This window comes from Gobius niger (genome assembly GCF_951799975.1).
Source record: "Gobius niger genome assembly, chromosome: 17".
NCBI classification, from domain to species: domain Eukaryota; kingdom Metazoa; phylum Chordata; class Actinopteri; order Gobiiformes; family Gobiidae; genus Gobius; species Gobius niger.
Genome location: NC_136868.1, coordinates 23707972 through 23728890, shown reverse-complemented (window position 1 = coordinate 23728890; position 20919 = coordinate 23707972). Strand labels below are relative to the sequence as shown.

The 20919-nt window shown below is 41.4% G+C and overlaps 1 protein-coding gene across 1 annotated transcript in view; it reads right to left on the bottom strand.

The window, feature by feature from the left end:
- The window catches only part of exoc2 (exocyst complex component 2), a 28737-nt gene extending 9911 nt beyond the window's left edge, over positions 1 to 18826 (bottom strand). Inside the window, exons 1-10 of the mRNA XM_079574617.1 lie at positions 18766 to 18826; positions 11602 to 11759; positions 10346 to 10522; positions 9446 to 9572; positions 7517 to 7630; positions 6887 to 7011; positions 2726 to 2806; positions 842 to 987; positions 659 to 740; positions 468 to 570 (exon numbers count right to left, since the gene is read on the bottom strand). Coding sequence (XP_079430743.1) covers positions 468 to 570; positions 659 to 740; positions 842 to 987; positions 2726 to 2806; positions 6887 to 7011; positions 7517 to 7630; positions 9446 to 9572; positions 10346 to 10522; positions 11602 to 11719 — 1073 coding nt within the window. The 5' untranslated portion in view covers positions 11720 to 11759; positions 18766 to 18826. The remainder of the gene's footprint in view (positions 1 to 467; positions 571 to 658; positions 741 to 841; positions 988 to 2725; positions 2807 to 6886; positions 7012 to 7516; positions 7631 to 9445; positions 9573 to 10345; positions 10523 to 11601; positions 11760 to 18765) is intronic.
- Between the last annotated feature and the right edge of the window lie 2093 nt (positions 18827 to 20919).

Here is a 20919-nt window from a genome sequence, read left to right as displayed (position 1 = left end):
AAAGCCACAGACATTCCAGTTTCTTTTCAAACTTAAGACTGCCTGATCCTGGGCTATTCCTGCGCTCATTATAGTCCTCCTACAAGTGTGTTTCTCATGAGGTGGCATCAATCAAACATTTGCTCAAACAGACACACCCACTCTCTCTCCCTCCATAAACAGGCGCTGAGTGGGAGTTCGGAGCCAGGCCTAATGCAGCGGGATGAAAGATGTTGCTGTGCGGTTTTCGAGCTGGTCTCTGTGATCCTGACAGGTCCATCTCAACAATAATAAATTACAGAAAGCCACAAGTATGAACAGATAGATGCCGGAGTTTAAAAGGCAGCTCGGAGAGAAAATAGAAACGTAGAATAGAAATGGGTGAATTATTGATGAGAGATTAGTGAGGGAGATATTTCGTTTTTTTGCAAAATGTACGTTTAATCCCATACTCCACAAAAAAGCAAAGACAGAAAATGAATAAGTACCTGATGTATCTTTTCTGATCATGTAGAGTTGATGGAGTTTGTAACAGTTTCTCCAACATAAGGGTCCTTAGAGCATTAATTCTCGTTTCAACCTCGATATACACTACATCACACAGGAATAAAACATTATTGTGATTGTTTCAGTAGTTATACATCTTATATATTTCATTGGGTTCGAAACAGCTGCATACCTTTCTTGAAAACGGGGACCTCAGTGTTGCCAAAAAGGGATTTGGCTTTCTCATAGTCATTGATCACCACATCATAGTCACCCTGAGGACATTAAAACGTGAGACAGATGCAGAGAGCATGTTCTTTAGACCCACAGTGTAACAACATGCAGATGGAGGTCGTGTTTCTGTACGATCATTTACCTTCTGGATGTTGCGCTCGATGTTGAGTGGCAAGTTGAACAGAAACTTGAAGCGCTGAAGGACGTTGAGTGCATTGCGTGTGGAGTCCGCTTTGTCTTTCCGCCCCAAAACCTCCTGGAAAAGTGTATCTGCTGTATCACTGGCTCCTAAAAAGAAAAAAAAAAGAATTAGAGGTGAAGAAGTGGGAAATGTTACAGACTGGGTTACTGAAAAAATAAACGTTGATACCACATATTCCACTCATTTTTGGTCTGGCGAGTTCCCGGCTCTAAACGTACTAACCAACACAGAAACGAGAGGAGCTTCCCATGAGAAAGGGACAGTCTGGTTCGAGCTTGATGGGGGGGCACGAAGGCGGCTTCGTGGGTGGTCGGAGGTGTCATCAAAAAGACATAACTTCACGTGAAGTTGTTTTAATCAAAGAAGAAAACCACATGACAAAAATCAAAAAGGGTTGGATTTCATAACAATTCTGAACTGGACTGTCACAGAGTTGACTTTTTGGTGTAACTATTTAGTGACTCAGTGAATGAGGCATTATGTTTGACGCACAGGTTTTTGGGGGGAATGGTGGCCACCGGCGCTCGGGTCTACGGCTGTGGGGATGAAAGGTACGTCCGGCTGGAGGTTTATTTATTTTTACAGTCCGGGGGAAAGGACCTGGTTAGCGGTTCCCCATTAGGACTCGCATTATCAAACATGAGATGCATCTGCTGAGCTGAACTACAGTGTCTAAAAGAAAAGGGAACTCACTGTAACGCAGTCAATTAAATATATAAAAATGTTTAAGTGGCAGTGGTCTCTTAATACCGTGTTTTGGGATTACCTCAGATTAAAAAAGAAACTGAAATGGAGTAGAATTTCAATATTCATTTCAAAGGACATTTAAGTTTTAATGATGATTTTCTATAAAAAGTTTGATTTTGAGAATATTTTAGCTTAATTTTGAACACAACACACAATTAACCTCTTACATTAACCATGTGCATTTTCTCCAGTTCAGCATCACCCAAATCTAAAAAAAGAGTTTGGCCTAAATGCCAGTGTAACGCCTCATTTGAAAGCTAAGACCTACAAAACTGATCTTTTCCTTTTGATGTTCTTTTGTTGCGTTTTTGTCACTTTTTTGACTCTTATGTTGCGTGTTCAGCCTTGTTTTCTTCTGTTCATAATTAGATTTGGGTAATGCCAAACTGGGGGGAAATGTGATCGGTTCAGGTGGGAGTTAAGAGGTTAAATACTGAATAATCTTAGTTCAGTTGGTCACTTTGTAATAATAAACTTTGTACTGGCAAGATCCTCGAGATAGGGAGTACTCAGAGTATAAATGAACGACTCAAGGCGTACGCTTGGCAGAAAAGGTTGTCGCCGTCTTAATAAACAAAACTACAACTTTAAACTACCTTTAATCATCAGCAACAAGACTTTGAATTTCAAAGTCACCTGTGTATATGAGCACCTGCACATCTAACAAAATCTATGCATCACTACATCCTACTTGGTTATTCCTCAAATTATGGCAACTGTAAAAGTTTACGGACAATCTGATCATTGTGATACAGGGTGAAACAAATTGAGATGTCTTGACTTTAAGAGTGTAAATAGGTATAGCAGGGCAGGGGGGATCTTAGGAAAAAGTGCGTCATTTTTTGCGGCATTTGCTGCTGTAAGATCATAAAAGCAGTGTGCTGTGGACATTTTAAACAAGAAAAGACTGATTTATGAACTGCTAATACAAAAGAATTTCAAAACATATTTGTAGAGATTTTCAACTAAACTTTTATACACACAGTCCCACATCGACTGGGCATTTCGCAGTCTGCTATTCGCTAATTGCATTTCAAATTGCAATGTTTTTTCACGGCTTTGGACACATCTGCTTACTGTTGAGGATGTTCTCCAGTCGCTGAGTCATCGAGCCCTCCACTCTTTCTGTGCCGTCCGACTCCAGCCTTTGGTGGATGGCTGCAAAACAAGACACACACGGTCACAATACAAATCTGAATTTGTGGAATGAGTAATGAGGGGATCAAATCATCATAGTTCTGTCTTGCGCAGGTAAAGCTAAACAGACTCCACTCAATGCAAACGTGTATGTAATGACGGCCGCCTCACCGGTCAACAAATCGGCGGCCCCTGAGAAATTCGAAGCACTCTGACCTCGAGGGAACGCAAATCTAAAATGTTTCAACCTAGTGCAAGAAAACATCTTGGGGGGAGCAGAGCCGGTGTTCTGAAGTGGGGTGGGGGTAGACTCTCTGGTGGCTTGTATTCGTCACTTAGCGTGAAGGGCTTTGAGCGAGATGCAGGGGAATCTGAAAGAAGGGAATGGGGCAGGAACGGGGAGGAATGAAGGAGGGAGAGAGTGTGCGGTATGGCAGCGGCAAAGGATAAATAAATGGAGTGCAGTAGTGGGCAGCCGGGTGCTGAGAGCCGCTGTGTGGGTTTATTGACAGAACGGAGGAGAGGTGAAGGAGGCTTAGGAGGCTTCTCATACATACTTGCGGAACGTTCAAATATGTAAGACGACGTAGACATCTCAAGAATTAAGTCAAACTATGAAAGAGATTTTCTTTTCTGGCATCACCGCTACACCAGCATTTTCCCCCCTGTAGTTCAATAAAATGTATGTTGTTCTTTGTGTGTAGAAAACAAATATAGTTCAAATCGGTCATGAACCAGCAGCTAGTTGTTGTTTTTTTACATCACGGGGACAGTATTGCTTTCTGAAAGCTGTGAAATGTGCGTGAAGGATTGCCATATTAGAAATGCATTAGGAAAGTTAGGATCATTTCCACTGTGCTTCTTTCTTTCCTTTAAGTTTTTCAGTGGATTGTGAAACCAGACATTTTTGTTTCGCTTAATAAATAAACATTTTACTGATGAGTCTGATCAGAATTAATAAAATGTCAGTAAAATAAGTGTCTGGACCTCTAGTTTTAAGATATTTCTGAGCTTTTAGTAAACAGGACAGTACGGCTGTAGTGAAAAATCCAGGAAGAGAAAAATCTATTCCCCATTAGGAGTGTGAAAAGATATAGATTTTCTGATATATCGCTATATTTTGCGGGACGATACGATACTTTTTATTCCGATATCGATACTTTTGAAGTCATGCATATTAATGAGGCAGCAGGGCTCTATTGTTTTCACAGTCAATGGAGGCTAATAATGATCAAGAATTCAGGCAGGACAGCAGAGGGCTGCACTTGGACCAAACACTGTCATACAATTACTTTTAATGATAGTTTTCAGCATTATAACCAGGATAAATTTGGGGTAAATGAATAAGGACTGTGGTTCCTTGTTTATTTAAATGTAAATTAAGTCACTGACAGATCTATAGACCCATTTTCAGTGTGTGAGTCGGGGATCATTTATACACACAAAAAAAGGGGTACAAAGCACATGAATAGAAATATAAATGATTAACATGTAGTATGTTAAAAATAAAGGTTAAACGTGGCATGTTTAAAAAAAAAAAAAGTATTGTAGATTATTTTTGTGAAATATATTGATTATCGCAGTATTGGGGTATCGTGAGATTATCGGAATCGTAAGCCATGTATCGCATATCGAATCGTGAGGTACCCGGAGGTTCCCACCCCTATTCCCCATATACAGTATCTAATGCTTTTTTAATTTCATATTTTTATATTCTATATTTGTTATTTTTGCTATTTCTTCATCGCGTCAGTTTTGCGTGCACTTTGCTCTACCAATGGATTCCCATATTGTTCAGATGCTGGAGGCAAAACTGCAGAGGAGGAGAGCAAATGTTAAGAGTGGGATTCTGTAAATAAATAAGAGGGTCGAGAAGACAGACAGAAGCCCGAAGGCAGAGGCTGAGCTTACCCGTAAACGCGCCTTTGCCTAATCAGTAAAGACAAGGCTGGCCCCGTGTGCACCTCTCACTCTTAGATGACCAGCAGTGAATATGACCATACGCAGAGTCAAACAAAGGGGCTGCGGGGAGTGTGTGTATGTGTGATTGATAGGGCAGGAACACACAGGAAGAAAAAGACACACGCGCGCTGCAGGCCTGGCTCACGTCTCAGCCCCGCGGCCCTTTGCCCTTTTGCCAGCTGCGTGTCCTCTGCCGCTGTCACACAGTTAGCTCCAGGTGACGTCACGGCTAACCTAAACACCAGGTCAGCTCCGGATAAGACGTGCAGCCGGGACCTAAGGAAGAGCTCCTGCCTGCCTTCCTGGAACTATTGAGGGAGTTAAAAAAAAAAAAATGGATAAGAATAAAAATACAGGATTCTAAAGCGGGAGATGTTTTGACTCCTGCCGGGGCCGGGGGCTCGGGGAACAGGCCCTGGGAATCTGGCATTTTTGGACTACGGTAGCCGTTCCGCTTCCTGCATCACTGGGAGACTTCCTTTTCACACAACAATGAAAAACCTCAAAATTCAACATTTTTAGTAGAAACAAGAGTGAATTGTCTCAGCCTCTGTCTGTCAGTCAGTCAGCCCCTGTGACCTGACCCTGACAAGACTACATTTGTCACTACGGCTCCATGTCGGCAGCTTTTTCCATCTCTTTCAGCAGTTTAAGGCAGTTCACATGGAAGGTTTACACAAACCCTGCGAATAGAAAAGCAATAAATGATCTGGCTTGGATTGATGACGAAAAAGCATAAACTGTTTGAGGAAACGATTTGTTAATTCTAGAAATGATTAGAAGACAAAACAATTATGAAACAATTAAATGCTTAGAACAGCAGATAATTGCAGGGAGTTATATTTTCACTTTGATTTAATGTCTTTGCACAACATGCTAACTGAAGTCACGAGAGAGCTCGATAGGCTGAAGCCTGAAGGCATATTGAAAGAAGAACATTATATAACGTGAGATCTATTTCTTTGCAGCACTCATAAATTCTGAATTACAAAGAAATGATTCACAGGTTTTTGAACAGCTGTGCTAACTAGGGATTGGCACTGAGCTAAAGCAGAGCTGTCTCAGGTTTGGCTTCATGACTCGCCGTGTGCCGCTGGTATGTGAGGTTTGGCTGAGCAAAGCTAGAGTACAGAATATCTCTAAATGATCCATTCTGGCAAACCACTTAATTTCATCTGACTGTAAAAGCCAGGTGCGAGCCAAGAAAGGATGTTATAGTGGTGCAATGAGTCATCATGAGGAGACAGGAGTCAGGTTTAAATGAACTTGGTTCGTGTGAGCAAAGTTCAACATTGGCCACAATATAATACACTTATTATATTCTGGAAATTACATTTGAAAGAGTGCGGGCATTTGTGTGTTCACAAGAAGTGTTGGCAAATAAGACTTTTCACTCTCGTGCAATGAAGCAATAACGACTCCTCACATTCAGTTTTATGTGCTACCGCCAGCAATTCATTGAAAACCTTACGTTTAATGTATAAATTAAACAAAGCATGAAAGATATTCTCAGTCAAATGTTTCCCAGTTCAAAGGTCACATAACTAAAAGTACACTTGCCTCTTCTTCCTATGAAGATCGTACATTTCCCATTAGGGCCATGGGCACACAGTAGGCACGCTCTGTTTGAACGTGAGAATCACTCTGCATTGTTCCCATTGGTTGTACTGGGCCTGTTATCAGTCCTAATACTCCAGCCTGCATTGTGTAGGTCTGCTCCGTTTATTTAGATTCTGCTGTTAACAATGAAAACACTGCGTCTCTCCCAATCGGGCCACAAACACGAGGAAAGCAATAATAATGATGATGGAAGTAAGAAATTGGATATATAAATAGCAAGGGGAAGTAACTAAGTAGCAGCGATGGAGGCGGAGCGTAAACAGACAAAAGTATGAATGACGAAGTGAACAATTGATTTAAAATATCTGGCAGTCTGACAGGGGCACGAACGCACCTTTGCAGTATGCCAAGTGCATGTGGTATTGTAGTTACCGTATTTATAATAGAAAAAAAAAAAACTCCTCACATGTTGGGAACACATTTGCACTCAGACGATGGGAGATGGATTTAAAATGTGTGTAGTCCATTTGACAGCTGAAAATATCCCGCAGCACAGAGAAGTGTGTTAATCTTTCTCACCTGCGAGGGCGTCCTGGGCCTCGAAAAATGTACTGAGGCCTCCCTTCACATACGCCAGGCTCCCCTCGTTCTTCTTATTGGCCTGCTTTTTCAGATTATTGGCTGCGCTTTTCAACTGCTCGAAACTGCAGAGACAAGGCGACACAGACTGAGTCGCTTAAACAGAAAAAGTGAGGTGATATATTTATTATATATATTAAGAAAGCTGCATGTTTTAGGACCAGGTGAAAGAAATCCACAGAATTCATAATGGGACAACGAGTTTCCCTGTGACAGTTCATGGTGAAGTTTCTTCCTCAGGAAGAAACATCCACCCTGAAAAGTCCAAACAGAGCCTCCTGGTCAGACTGATTCCTGGGGTCTGGGTTACAGGGGGGGTAAGGGGGGAGAGGAAGGAGAGGAGAGGCCTAAAATAGCTTCTGTCTGGACTGACATGACGGCATCAAATTGTCTCTCACAATATATTCAACAGCCAGTGCCTTTTCGCAGTGAAACAGTTCCAGTTTATAACAGCGTCACTTACAGTTTATTCTACAACTTTACCCAAACTAAAGTCATTTACCATTACGGCTTCACATGATCACATTATAGATGGTACATTTTGACTTACTTGAAGTACAATAAACATACCTGGTGACTGAATGGTTTTCCATCAGATACCAGGTGGCAGAGAAGTTCTCACTGGTAAAATCTCCACTCATCCCTGGAAATGTCTGCTCCATGTCCTTCTGTGGGATCTTTCCTCTAAAACACAGCAGACAAGAACAAAAGGTGTTATTGCTGCTGAATGAAATTGCAATGCTGCAGCTTCATATGTTGATTGCCAGCAGGGGGCAGTGTGTGGCCAAATGTTCCCAGCCTGTGTTAAGTCTGGCGTGGGAAGTGCACTGTGTGACGCCTGGGTGCCCCCAGAGGACCCAGTACTCATTAAGAAAGTTTGATCTCTGCTAATGACCCATGGCCAACACAAACTGAACCCCAGCCCCACCATCACCACCCACTCTGCTGCTGCTCCACACACAGAAGACAAACTAACACGCTGGACGCTGGAAGATTACATATTCTACAAAATATAAAAATTGGCTAGATGGATAGAAGAATTCTCTAAATACTAAATAAATGTTTAATAAAAAACATCTAGGCGCAGACTACACACTACATGTTTCTTCATTTTGGGCAGTTATATAGGAATTGACTTTTTTTCGCCTACATGATATATAATAACTATGTGGCTCTTTTTTTCACATAATTATTCAGTTATTTATTTCAGGCACAAGCATTCCACCGTGGACATCACATAGTTTATGACATATAAACATTAATTTCAACATAAAGAAAGCCCGCTCTAATTTTGCCTGAAAGGAGTGGGAAGAAGAAAACGTATTTAATCCTACCCCCATTTCTCATTTTTATTCACACAGTTACATCTTCCAATTTCTCTCAAACTATAGACTCAAAACTGACTTGGCAATCATCATTATAACAGAATTAACTAAATCAGTAGCTGAATAACTAAAGCGTTAACTCCAGGCGGTGTTACTAGCGGTAACAGATTATTATTACAGCGTAACATTTTATACCAACAATGGTGAGGAAACAAAGCTCAAGTCATCTATAATGCAATGACCTGACATCTACATAACAGTTTAAATCTGTGTAAAGTCTGCGAGACCTGAATAATTTTGGCTCCAAACTTCCAAAATCGCATGCTTTAATTTAATATATTTATAGATTTGTCAAGTTTGTCCTGCTATGTTTCGAATCAAAGTCAATAAAATCAAGCCGTTTTACTGATTAACCCCATACGAGTTTAATTTTAACGTTTCAAAACTCTCGCACATCGCCTTTCTCAGGGTTGCGAGTTTGAGTCCTGGCAGTTCTTCAAATGTCTCGTTCTGCTCTTTTCCCGCAAAACAGTAGCGAAAACCCCTCAGACAGACAAAGATGTGCAAACCGGCCACGGAGAAACCAGATAAGCTTCTCGGCAGAGCGCTTAAAGTTGGAACTTATCAAACCTCAGACAAAACACCGTCATAACAATAACACGCATGGTATTATTTCGTTCTGCGGACATGATGGATGCGCGGCCCAGTTGGGAGTTGGGTAAACGGGCAATGCTGTTTATAAGGGTCTTGTCTCTGGCCACGAGCGGTCACTTGCCCCCGGCCCCTTGAAGATAAACAAACACTAAGCCAGAAATGCCAGAACCCGACAACACAAGCTATACATTACGGCCCATCTACGGCCGGCCTGCGTGTGGGAGGCTCCGTGTGTGTGCAGCGCGCATGGAGGGAGTGCGTCCCTCTTTCAAAAGGTTTCCTTCCCTACTTTAAAGACAATTATTCCGTTTCCACTGCCTGTGTACAGCGGTTACAGAGTTTTCAGACATTGCTGTGTTGGCAAAATAAATCAAACGGCTGCATATGGGGCGAGTTTGTGTGTGTTTATGGAAGTAAACCATGACTCACTGACTCGAGCGCGTGTGTTTACCCCTCTGTGATTGTGCAGAGTGATTTGTGTGCGTGTGTGTATCGTGTACTCATTTGTGTTGTATCGTACTTGTCTATGTCGATGCCCAGGGGGTTGCTGGGTCGCAGGGAGAGGGGGGAGATGCCCTTGTTGCGGTCGGTCCTCAGGTCGTAGTAGTTCATCTCGTCCACCCACACGGCAGACTGGTCCAGGATACCTGCAGCGACGCAGAGCACAGAGGTGTCATGAGTGAGTGTGTATTGATATTACTTACGCTACATGAGCTCAGTTCATTTTGCAGAAACGCTAACAGCGAAATTGCAATATTCGACTCGGCTCAATATTGCACTCAATCATTTGAACCTGGTACAATCCACCAAATTGAAGCAAAGTCAGTCAATTATGTCACACCAAGAAACTCAAAAAAATACATCATCAGGACCCGAATGGAAATGAATAAAGAAAATCAGGACCAAAACTGGACATTGCATAAGAAATATTTCTATTTCAATTTCATATTCAACACAAACAGATTCTGCCTTCAACATAGATTGGTCGATAACATGTACAAGTTTGAAGATGCAGAGCCGTTTCAATGGACACAAACAAACTCAGTTTTATGGAGATTCGCATATCATCTAAAAGCCGCATTGACATTTCAGCCTGTAGTTTAAACTAATGTCATATTATAATAACTAATCTACAATACTTGAATTACATATTTGGAAATGTCTGTGTCCCTCTTGAAAGGTAAAATGCTATTTCAGGACATTATTGCTTTAAAAACAATTTCTAAAATCGACTTTTCATTGAGTGTTTTCAATAAAAAAAAGACCAAAAAAAATGTGGATTCCCCAGAAAAACTAATTACAAAATGAGCTTTGTCTGTTTTCTTATAGAGAATTGTTTTACATTGCTGATGACAAAACAAAAGAAAAGAGTAAAGTCGATATTTTAATGAAACAAGCAAACATGGTGGCTCTGTCTCACCGATGCGCTCAGGCTTCAGCAGCTTGAATGAAACCGTGGAGGTGCCGAGACCTCCAGACTTGGTTGTGACGATGATCTCCCCCTTGTCGTCTTTGGCAGGTCCCACGCGGCACACGATCTTGCTAGCCGACATCCATTCCGCCGTCAGCAGGCAGTTATGGCCACAGATTGACAGTCCTAAAAGAAAAAAAAAAGAAAAGGAAAACCGGATGTTAGGAGATAGTGACATGCAGACAAATGCAAATAAACAGTGTTTGCAACGATAACTTCAAAGCTTAGACAAACTGTACAGGTTGTATCGATGTGTCGGAAGAGGTCAAAGTTCAAGTTGGGGTCACGATGGCCATGGGTGGCCTCTTGGAGCTTAACACGTTTCAATTGTGTGCTAAGTGGCTCATTACCGGCACACTGTGCACTCTGCCCTTATCTGTCATCCTCTTTTTAAACCCTCTTGAAAACGATTTGGCCAGAAGACACACACACATGAAGCGTCTCTCTCTCTCTCTCTCTAAACTTTAAAAGGGCCTGGGAGATCTGACCAACAAATAGCCCAGAAAGAGCGTACAAAAAGCGTGAATAATTTGCACGTTAATGTTTCCTGCCTCTGTTCTCCACTGTCCATTTGTTTGAATACACAAGCACTGCACGTACACGTTTGCGCATGTGTAATTGTCTAATTCTAGGCCCTGGGGATATTCTGGACAGAAGTCGACTGATATCGCAGCCGGATAACAGCGAAGTGTTAAATGTAGCTTCTGGACAGCCCCAACCTCTGTCATGGGTTTTCCAGCCAAACATAGAGAAGAAAAAGACTGGACAGTGATTAAAATAAGAGGATTGGAGTTGGCGCTTTCATACCCATAGGTTATTAGATCTTAAGAAAGTAAATGTTATAGTGTTTTTTTCCCCTGTAGGTTCTACATAAGATCTGTGATTTTATTCTAATTATCATTTTTCACAATCAAGATCCCAGGTCACGGTCCATATTTTAATTACATCCAGAAGCTGAAACACTTGAGACTGAAATATGAACTGTAAAATTGATGCATTTTATTAGTGGAGGTCTAAAGTCAGCAGCGTTTACACATTATTTAACCCCCCAATAGTAAATTCATTAATTGTGGCCATTAAAGAAACACCAGTTGTTGTTTTTTAATCCAACAAAACTAAAAACAAGGGTAGTGGAAAAACGATGGCTAAATATAGGTATAAGCGGTTGGGTTGTGTGGTCAGCCATGGAGTTCAAAACGCATTACCAATGAGGTCAGCGGGGCCTGTTCCCAGGTTCTCTCCGCGGATGGTGACTTTGGTCCAGGCCGGGCCCTCTTTGGGAGAGATGCCTGTGACCAGCGGGGGCTGTCGGGCACGAGACATGGCGGAGGACGGATGCAGGACCAGGTCAGTTTGTCAGCACCTGGAACAATAACCAAACACAAACAACAGACTTTTAGAACTTCTGAAACTCTTTTACATCTACATTAGGGTTTGACAAGAAACACCCAACCTGTATAGGCCCTAACCGTACGCTGTGCAGTGGTTATCTCCCAGATAGCAGGGAAAATAGAGCGGGGCCAAGAGTGAGAGCGCAGACAGAGAGCAGAGAGGAAAGAAGAATGTAAACCTCACGGCGAAGGATAAATAAACCTGGCCTCCCCAATCATTCCACATGAGCCCACACAATACAGGCGAGATTATGGACCAGAGAGAAGGGGTCCCATGCAAATCAGTCCATTTTGGGAGAGACAAAGACTCCAACTGACACAAAAAAAAAAGTGAAAGGGTATATTTCAACAGCACAGATGTTTGCTAATAAATGACTGCCAGGCCCAAAAAGGCTGACCAGTCGGGACTCTTTGAGGAGGCTGAGGCTTCCGCTCTTTTGCTCTGCAGCCAAAACACGTTTCCTTCCAACTATTTAGGAGTTCACACATAACAGACCTGCAACAAGTGTAATGCCCTTGCCTTTGCACACTATTGGTAATACTTACAGTGATTCAAATCAAGTTACAAAATAAAGGAAATGGCAGAATAACAGAATTATAAAAGGAAGAATTGACAGATAACAATCTAAAAACACGAAAAAATGAACTTGCAGTTGAGGAGAGTCCAGTATCTTAAGACCATAGACTCTAGACCGAGCAGCTCTGGGAAACTTTAGCCACTCTGCTGCTACAGGAGTCAACATCATGGGAGTTAAGAAGAAAAACCCTCCAGGATTTGTCTTATGTTGTTACTCTGCCCTGTGCTTGTCAAAGGAAATGGGAGGGCCGTGTAAGTGACACGAAGAAGTAAAGAGGTTAACAGGCCTAAAACAAGAGTTTGGCATCGCCTTTATCAATGCCATATGTTTGGAGGGGAAGGCAGTGGTTCTGATTGTAGCGTTTGACGGTTAAAAAAAAGCCAAACGTGTCCGTCACCTCGATATTAAACTATACACTCGTCGGGAATATTATGTCACACGAACCCGACCTATTGTCTTCCCCGGTCCTCGTATGAAGTCGCGCACGTGCACAAACACGGAGATCGGCGGCGGGCAGAATGACAGCTCGGCCAGGTTGCGTGCGAGGGGCCCTGCCTGGTGTTGTGTGGTCCGTGTGTATGGAAGCACGAGGAGGGCTCTGGTGTGTGTGGTCTGAGTGTGTGGTCTGTGGCGCGGGCCCGGGGAGAGGCTGCTGACGGCCGCCATGAGAAAAGAGCCGCTGTGTTTACTTTACTCTGGGGGCCGTGCATGGACGCGGGAACACTGCCCAGGCCCCGCTAACGAACACGCACACACACACACGCACACGCACACACGCACAGAATAGAGCGCAAGTCTCCTGTCAAAGGCAATGACAAAAAAAAAAAAAAAAAAACGTGCAAACGAGCTCACACAAACGCAGTTTTTCTATTACGGATGCGGGGGGAGCTGGACATAAGAGAAGTGGAAGTGATGGGTTGCCGCAATTTATTCGTTTTATAGGCTAATTTGTTCACTGTGGTAGTGATTTGAGTACCAAGGGGTCACTCCCCTATGGCTCATGAATGTCTCTGTCTCTACTCTCATACAGTGGACCTCGAAAGCTTTCTGAAACCCGGAGTCCAGTGACCTTTGTGAAAGCTAACTGGGTTCTTATTAAGGAATAAAGCTCCAGATATGTCAAAAACTTTACCACTAACTTTAACACAAAGTCGTAGAAAATAATGTTATGGACAGTGACCACAAATGAAGATTATGGGTCCCGGCTGTGAGTAAAATACGCTGCCTAAACCTGCTCGCCCAAAGCCAAACTGTTATGAAGGTAACGCAGCTGGCCTGTAAAAAAAATCACAACTATGCCTAGTGTTTAAGGGTTCTTCTGTTGCCCCTGTATGTCAAAAATTTATCTTAAAGACACACTCCAAGGTATTCCATTTCAACCATTCTGGCTTTGCAGAGTGTGTGGCTAAATTTATTCTCCTTATCATATTTATTATTTTATCCGTGTAGCGGGAAACCCACTGCCCTGACAAGCAGCCACTAGCCCATCCGTGGTCTCCCCTGGTAAGAGAGCTGAACGGGCAGGTTTGTTTTCCTTGGAGGCCGACTAACAAACAGCAGGGCACTGTAATCTGTTTGGGATCGGAGAGTCTGGAGGTTGGGATCCCCCGGCTGCTCTGCTCACAAGGGACAGCACGCCACTCTGTATCTAATGAAACGTGAGAGGAAAAGAGAGTTTTAAACATGTGTTTGTGTAAAGAAAATGATTGAATCTGTCATCTTACAAGGTATGAGGGAGCTACTGTAAGCAATTGTGGGTATTTAGCAATTTGGGATTTTGTAATTGGAGAAAGCAAGATCAACATCGAAGTGAATATAAAGCAAACTAAAATGATTAGGTCAAATTAAGCAAAAAATAAATGATCTTTTTTATTGAATAATCTACATAAATCACTATTTATACTTCCACAGAATGACTTTAGCTGTATGATCTTTTCTGAGCAAGAGAGGATTTACCATTTCCCTATCGGCGCTCTATCTGGTGAATGAAGCTTTCGTCCCCGTGGATCACATATGGCAGTGATTGGTAAAAAAAAAAAAAAAATGATGGGCGTGTAGGGCACAAAGGGACCCATTTAGACAGCTCGTCACCCTTTACCCCCTTTTTTCTCCTATCCATCAGAGCGGCCGATTCAGTGCCCTGTCGCCTCACGCCCCTCACCGTTTGACTCGGTGCTCCCCACGTTTCCACAAACACCAGATTCTATCTCCGATCCCCCTGGCTCTGAATGCACAGAGCCATCCACACATCCGTCGGCCCGAGATGTGTGGCCTGATCACACAAGGGGGCGGGGCCTCGCACAATCTACCTCAGTATTTACACGCGGCCAGGTCAGCGGCTGCCCCTCACAAGTGGAGGCAATAGCCCAAATTGCCCCTAATGCGTTTCAGCATCAGATTTCATACACATGGATCCTGCACAAGTGCCGCCAGAGAGCATTCATCCCTCTACAGTGGGCCGTAGTGGCTGTGCGGAACGCTGGACGAGCTCTGGCCGGTTAACAGAGTCACAAGAAGTATTGGAACAAACACAGGTGGTGGATTTATAGTCCCAAAGTGTGGAAGCAATTTCTACTAGTGACGGATAATTGTCTTAACCTCTAAAACCTGCGTTTTCATCACATTTTTGTCTCTCTTTTGTCGCTTTTTCTTCAGTTTTTGTTGCGGGTTTTTTTTTATGTTTTGACACTTTGTTTCAAGAAGCTATTAGATTTGGGTAAAGCCGAACGGGAGGGTTCAGAAGTTAAACTTAACTATATGTAAAGCCAGAGTCCACTAAAGTAAAGGTTGTTTTAATTCCAAATGTATCAAGACGTTTTCATCAAAATAAAAAGTGAGCTCATGTTATCAAGTTATATGGATTCCTAGATAATTTGGTGTCTAAGTTTTGAGAGCTGATTTAGGAGAATTTTGATCTCCTGAATCCAAAAATCCCATTGGTCAAAGGGTATTGTCTTCATAATGTCTTTTGTCCTGGTGCCCATCCGTCCACATTTAGGGGCAGACTGGGGTTGGATGTAACGTAATTTTAATTTGTGCATATATGTTGGTACACAAAGCAGCCGTGCTTATAAACTAGCGTGGGTTGGTGACATGCTATGATAAAAAATTGCATCCGATTTCAAAAAAGATCCCAACCCTGACCTGATACAGAAATGTTCAGATTTTCAGATTCTGCGTTGCAAAAATGTGCTAAATCAGTTCAAAATATATATATATTAATTGACACCTTTAAAAAAAGTTATTATGTGTAACCCAGTGTAATTAATCCAAAATCATTGCTCATTTTACTTTTCTCTGAACTGCTGATATAAATACACTCGATGGCCAATGTGGAAGGGATTGAAATAAATTAAAATGCCAGCTCTTGATTCATCACAGGCTTAAATCTTTGGTCCACTTGTGGGTTAGGTTATTCCATTATGAGTCAGCATTTCCCCTGTTTCCACACTGCTCCAGTCCACATGGCGAGACATGTCGTGACAGAGAGCGGACAGTGAGATACATGCCTCTGACCCTGTGCCATCATGATGTCTGCCCTCTGGGTCTGTTGTCTTTGGGACTGTTTGTTTGTTTGTCAGTCTCAAGCGCTTCATAGGTTTAGGCTTAATGAAGTCAAGTCCCCAATTTCCCACATAAAACTCCCTCAACAATAAACAGAAATATGAAGTTGAGGCCAGGAAATGCAAAAAGATGTTTTCAGAGGATTAAAAGACTGGAGAAAGGCATCTCTGGCTGTGGGTCATAGCAACGCTTTTCTGCCAGGATCATGATACCTCCTCATAATAATAATAATAATAATAACATTAAAAAAGCATCTTTTTTATGCTTATTTACGGTGGTATGCAATAAGAGAAGCTGTCCTGTTTGAAACAGGCAAGAAGAACAAAATAATGCTGCGACTGATTGATTATGATCATCACATTGATCCATAAGCACTAAATAGATATGGATATTCTCATTTGTTTATTTTTAACCATTTTAAAGGTAATAGAGAATATGAATGAGTTGGCAAAAATTTTATTTCAATATTTTTTTTACTTATACAAGAATAATGACAGTAAAAACTCTGCTAAGTCTATAACCTTTGGCAATGTTTAGTTGTTGTTGTAAAACTTGAATTGTTTTGCAGAAATATTTCCAATTCTTGCTGATTGCAATGCTGCTCTGCCTCCAGTGCAGCTCTGCCTGTGTCACAGACAACAGCCTGTGTAAACCAGAGGCCCAGCAGTCTGTCAGCAGGAGAGGGCAGCAGGGAGAGCGGGCCGGAGAGCAGACAGGACTGAGGGAAGAGAGCCGCTTCATAAACACGCTCTGCCTGACCTCCGTCACTCCGCTCACCCTGCGCTCCAAAGAACAGCAGCATTGAGGAAAAGCCTCCAAAAACACAACCCACCACATTCCTCCAAAACAAACGTACTAGGCCACCCAAATTTTTCAATTAGAGCCCACAGGGGGGGACAGGAAATGGATCTGTGTAGATTTGCGTCCTTGTATTCCCAGCCGAGCAGAGGAGGCTTTGGGGGAACTATAGGGCTCAGACTTAACAGAGTAGCTGTATATCGCAGGTGACGACACAAATGATGGAGCAGCTCAAAGATGTGGCGCCTGCCTGCTATCTACCTGTCAATCAACTCACTCTCATCCCCCATACACAACCAATCAGTTAAAGCAACACGCTAAGGTTTCTATTTGCTTAAGAAGGTCTTGTTATAGAACGTATTGTACAACAACATTTTCCAAAGGTAGACTAGGGAGTAGGGATTAAATCATTGTAAGCTCTGTGTGAAAACACCACATTTAATAAAGCTGTGCTTAAGGTGGCGAATATAGTTAAACTTTGGATTTCTTATACAAGTAATATAATAACCCTTGAACCCTGTAAAACATACGTACCTAGGGTTTATGCCAACACCAAAGACGTGACTGCGAGGTGTGCAGAACCAACTTTAGTGCCTGTTGCCTCCAGGTAACTGACTGAACTAAAGCTCATCATTGCAGATAGTTTTTTATTAATTGATTGACTGCGGAATTCTTCCGCAGTCAATTATTGGTTTTCATGTTCTTTATTATTATTCCTCTTCCATCTTTTTCCCAATTTTCTAGAGCTTTCAGCACCTTCATGCTTTGTGCAATTTATGCAAGTTATGCATCAAAATGTTCCGCATGTTGAGGAGAAGGGTGCTATTACTTTTGGGACTTCTGCAATTTACGTTTTTTCCGCAATCGGCCAAAATGTCGGAGATTTTTCCCATTGACTTATAATGGGGCTGCCGCAAATCCATGCTTTTCTGCACTTTTTTCTGCATTTTATGCAATTTCTGCACTTTGTGCATGTTCAGCATATGCAACTTGTGGGCTTTGAGAAAAAATTGTCCTTCTGCAGTTTTCCAGTTTTTTTTATACGAGAGTTTGACATTTTTTCATTGGTGTGTACGGGGGAATCCAGCCAATGGGGAGACTCCAGGACTTTCAGCCATTTGTGCAGCTTCTGCCAATCAAGCACTGAGGCCATTTCTACAGTTTGACCAGTTTATGGAATATAAAAGTTTATGCAACATTAACAATTTATGCAAAGTAACCACTTTATGGGAATTGACCAGTTAATGCATTTTAAAGCGTTTATACAACTTAAGAGTTTATGCCATTTAGGATTTATGCATTTTAAAGTTTATGCAATTTACATAATTTATGCAAATTAACCCATGCATGCATTTTACCACTTTATGCAGTTTATACAGTTTATGCAACATGACATTTTATGCATTTTACCAGTTTATGCAAATTGGATTATGCAATTTGAAGAGTTTATGCAATTTCTGCATTTGCTCCCCGCATTTCCGCAGTCAATCGCAATGGCGCAGCCATTGCATTTCTAGTCTATTATTAATAATAATAATAATAATAATAATAATAATAATAATAATAATAGGATAATTAAGGGTGACTGAAAGGGAATTTCATTGAAATTTCAACAGCTGTACATAACACATGATATAGTAGTAGTAGTTGGGTAAAATAATACTCCATAAGGAGTTATTGTTATTTACAGCATTGCAACGACTTCCAATCATTGCATTTCAGTCTTCACCGTCTCTATGATAATCGGTCAAATAAAGCAGACAAGTCTCTTCACCGACCACTGCAGACGCAGAAACTTGGTTTTAACATCTAGCTTGGCTACAGTAACTCGACTACATCGTTGCATTGTTGACTATTTTGACAGCAAGCGTTAGCAAGCTAGGCTACATTTTTACAGGAAGATAAGCATTTACACTCCAAATAAATATTATGTTGCCGCCGATTGCAAATTTTCGATTGCAAAAAGAAATGTATGTCATAGAACTGCGGCTGGCAATCGATCTTAGACAGAAACAAGAAATATGAAGAGAAAACATACCTCAAAGTATAGAAACGGGACTGGATCCGAGACTGGTCTTTTCCGACTTACTTCCGGTTTCAGAATAAAACATCCGGCTTCAAAAACAAAGGTTGGGATCGGTTATAAAAATAAGATATTAAAAATCAATTGTTAGAAATATCGATATACAGACATGAAAAAAAGTGATAAAGCAATGAATAACTATAAATCTAGATAATAACAAATAAACTATATCAGATGATTCTGATGTTGAATTGAACCATAATGACCCATAATTCAACATCAAAATAATCTACTAGAGTTTAAGAGTATATTATCTTTATGACCTTACAACTCTAAGGTTGTATTATCTAATGTTCTTTTCCTTTGAGAATTATGAATCCCAGTGGGAACACCTCTTTCCTCCTCTCCATTTTCACGGTGCATCACTAAGGCATTTCCACTTGTTCTGGGAAATGCGCAGAATCATTGAAAATGCAACAGAGACCACCCAGGCACACACTGCAGAACTGAGACCATTACATTATCTCTGCAAATTGTGCAGGGCAGAAAGAATTCCTCTGATAAGGCAAGTCCCAATCCTTAGGGGACGCACATTGTCCAATTATGGACCAATCTTCTAATTGAAGAATTAAGTTGTGACTTGGGAGTTTGCACAGATGCTGATGCAACACAGGGCCTGTTTGTTTGCATAAACATCAGCTTAAAGCAATGAAGCTGGAAAATCTTGTACTGAAGTCAGTGATTAAGAACATCAGTTTCATATCAAGAAAACCGCAAACATAAACACAAACATGATCCGTAATGCATTACAAAAATGCAGAGGTAATTGGACATAGTTACATAGATCCTGTACCGTCTTTGTACAACAGAATAGTGGAGGACAGAGTGGTTGGTTATAAATAGAGCAGCATTATGCAGGTGTTCCAGGTGTCTCTGAGGGACAGAGAGAGCCTTGATCCTCACGGTGACCCCAGCTTTCTGCAATGCACATCCCGTAATGGCACACGCTGCGCTGGCACCATTGCTCATCCCTGAACCCTATTGTTCATTGTTTGTCTTCTCCATTTTTTTCCCATGGGCCCCTGGCCAGTGAGAGGAAAAGGTCACTGTAAATATTGCACTGAAATCCTCCTCCCTCCCCGAGAGCTCCTGAAGATGGAACAGGCGACCAGTGGGTGAGCACTTCCTTCCTGCACAGGGCATTTCAACTGTAAGACATCAAACACGTAAGAAGCGCTCATGTCAAAGATCAGGGCAGTGAGATCATATGCACACTGTTGACATAACACTGTTGGCATGTTCCTGCTGCTCAGAGCTCCTCACGTGGGTTTACATGTTCCCTTTAGTGTTTTAATCAAGCACACTTCAATTGTGGCTAATAGCTTGGAAGTCAAGATCCTTATCACCCTTTTGTCTCTGACAACATGTGCTAAAACAAATCTTACTGCAATATTTCAGTCCAAAATAAAAACAAATGTATGGAATATATTTGCTCTACAATGGTGCTCTTATTTGTAGAGCAAATATATAATATAATATATAATATAATATATAATATCTTATTTGGAAAACAAAAGAGTATAACTGAAAAACAAAACAGTTTTGTTAATTTAAATCTTTTAAAAACAGACATTTGAACAAAAGTTTGTGTTGATATATTTTATTTTCATTTTAATAATATTTTTTTTTTTAAAACTATGGTAAACTAAAAATGCTATAATTTCTGTAAAGTTCAATAATACATTCCATGGGAAATGAGGTGAGTCCCAAATCATGACCCATAGTTAATCGCCTGTCTGTAGCACTGCTGTTAATATAAGACAAAGAGATTTTAAATAAACCCTTAATATTTGGGTTTGTTTGTCTTTGACAACTCCTGCTTCTCCCCTTACTCGATCATGTCCAGCTCTATGGGCTCACATTGTGGATTCCAGAAATCCGAGCCTGTGCCAGGCAGGCTTACTTTGGAAAAGCAACCGAAGGAATGGAGGATAATGGGTAAGAAGGGGAACATAACCTTTAGTGTTGGAGTTCTGACATACTGATAGATCCAGTCAGGACATAGAGGCACAAGAAGAATTAATTATACAGATCATTAAATTAGCTTAGCTAATAAATAACTATTATATTTGAGCAAATCTCCCCAAAATGTTTTGTTACAGTTTTGAT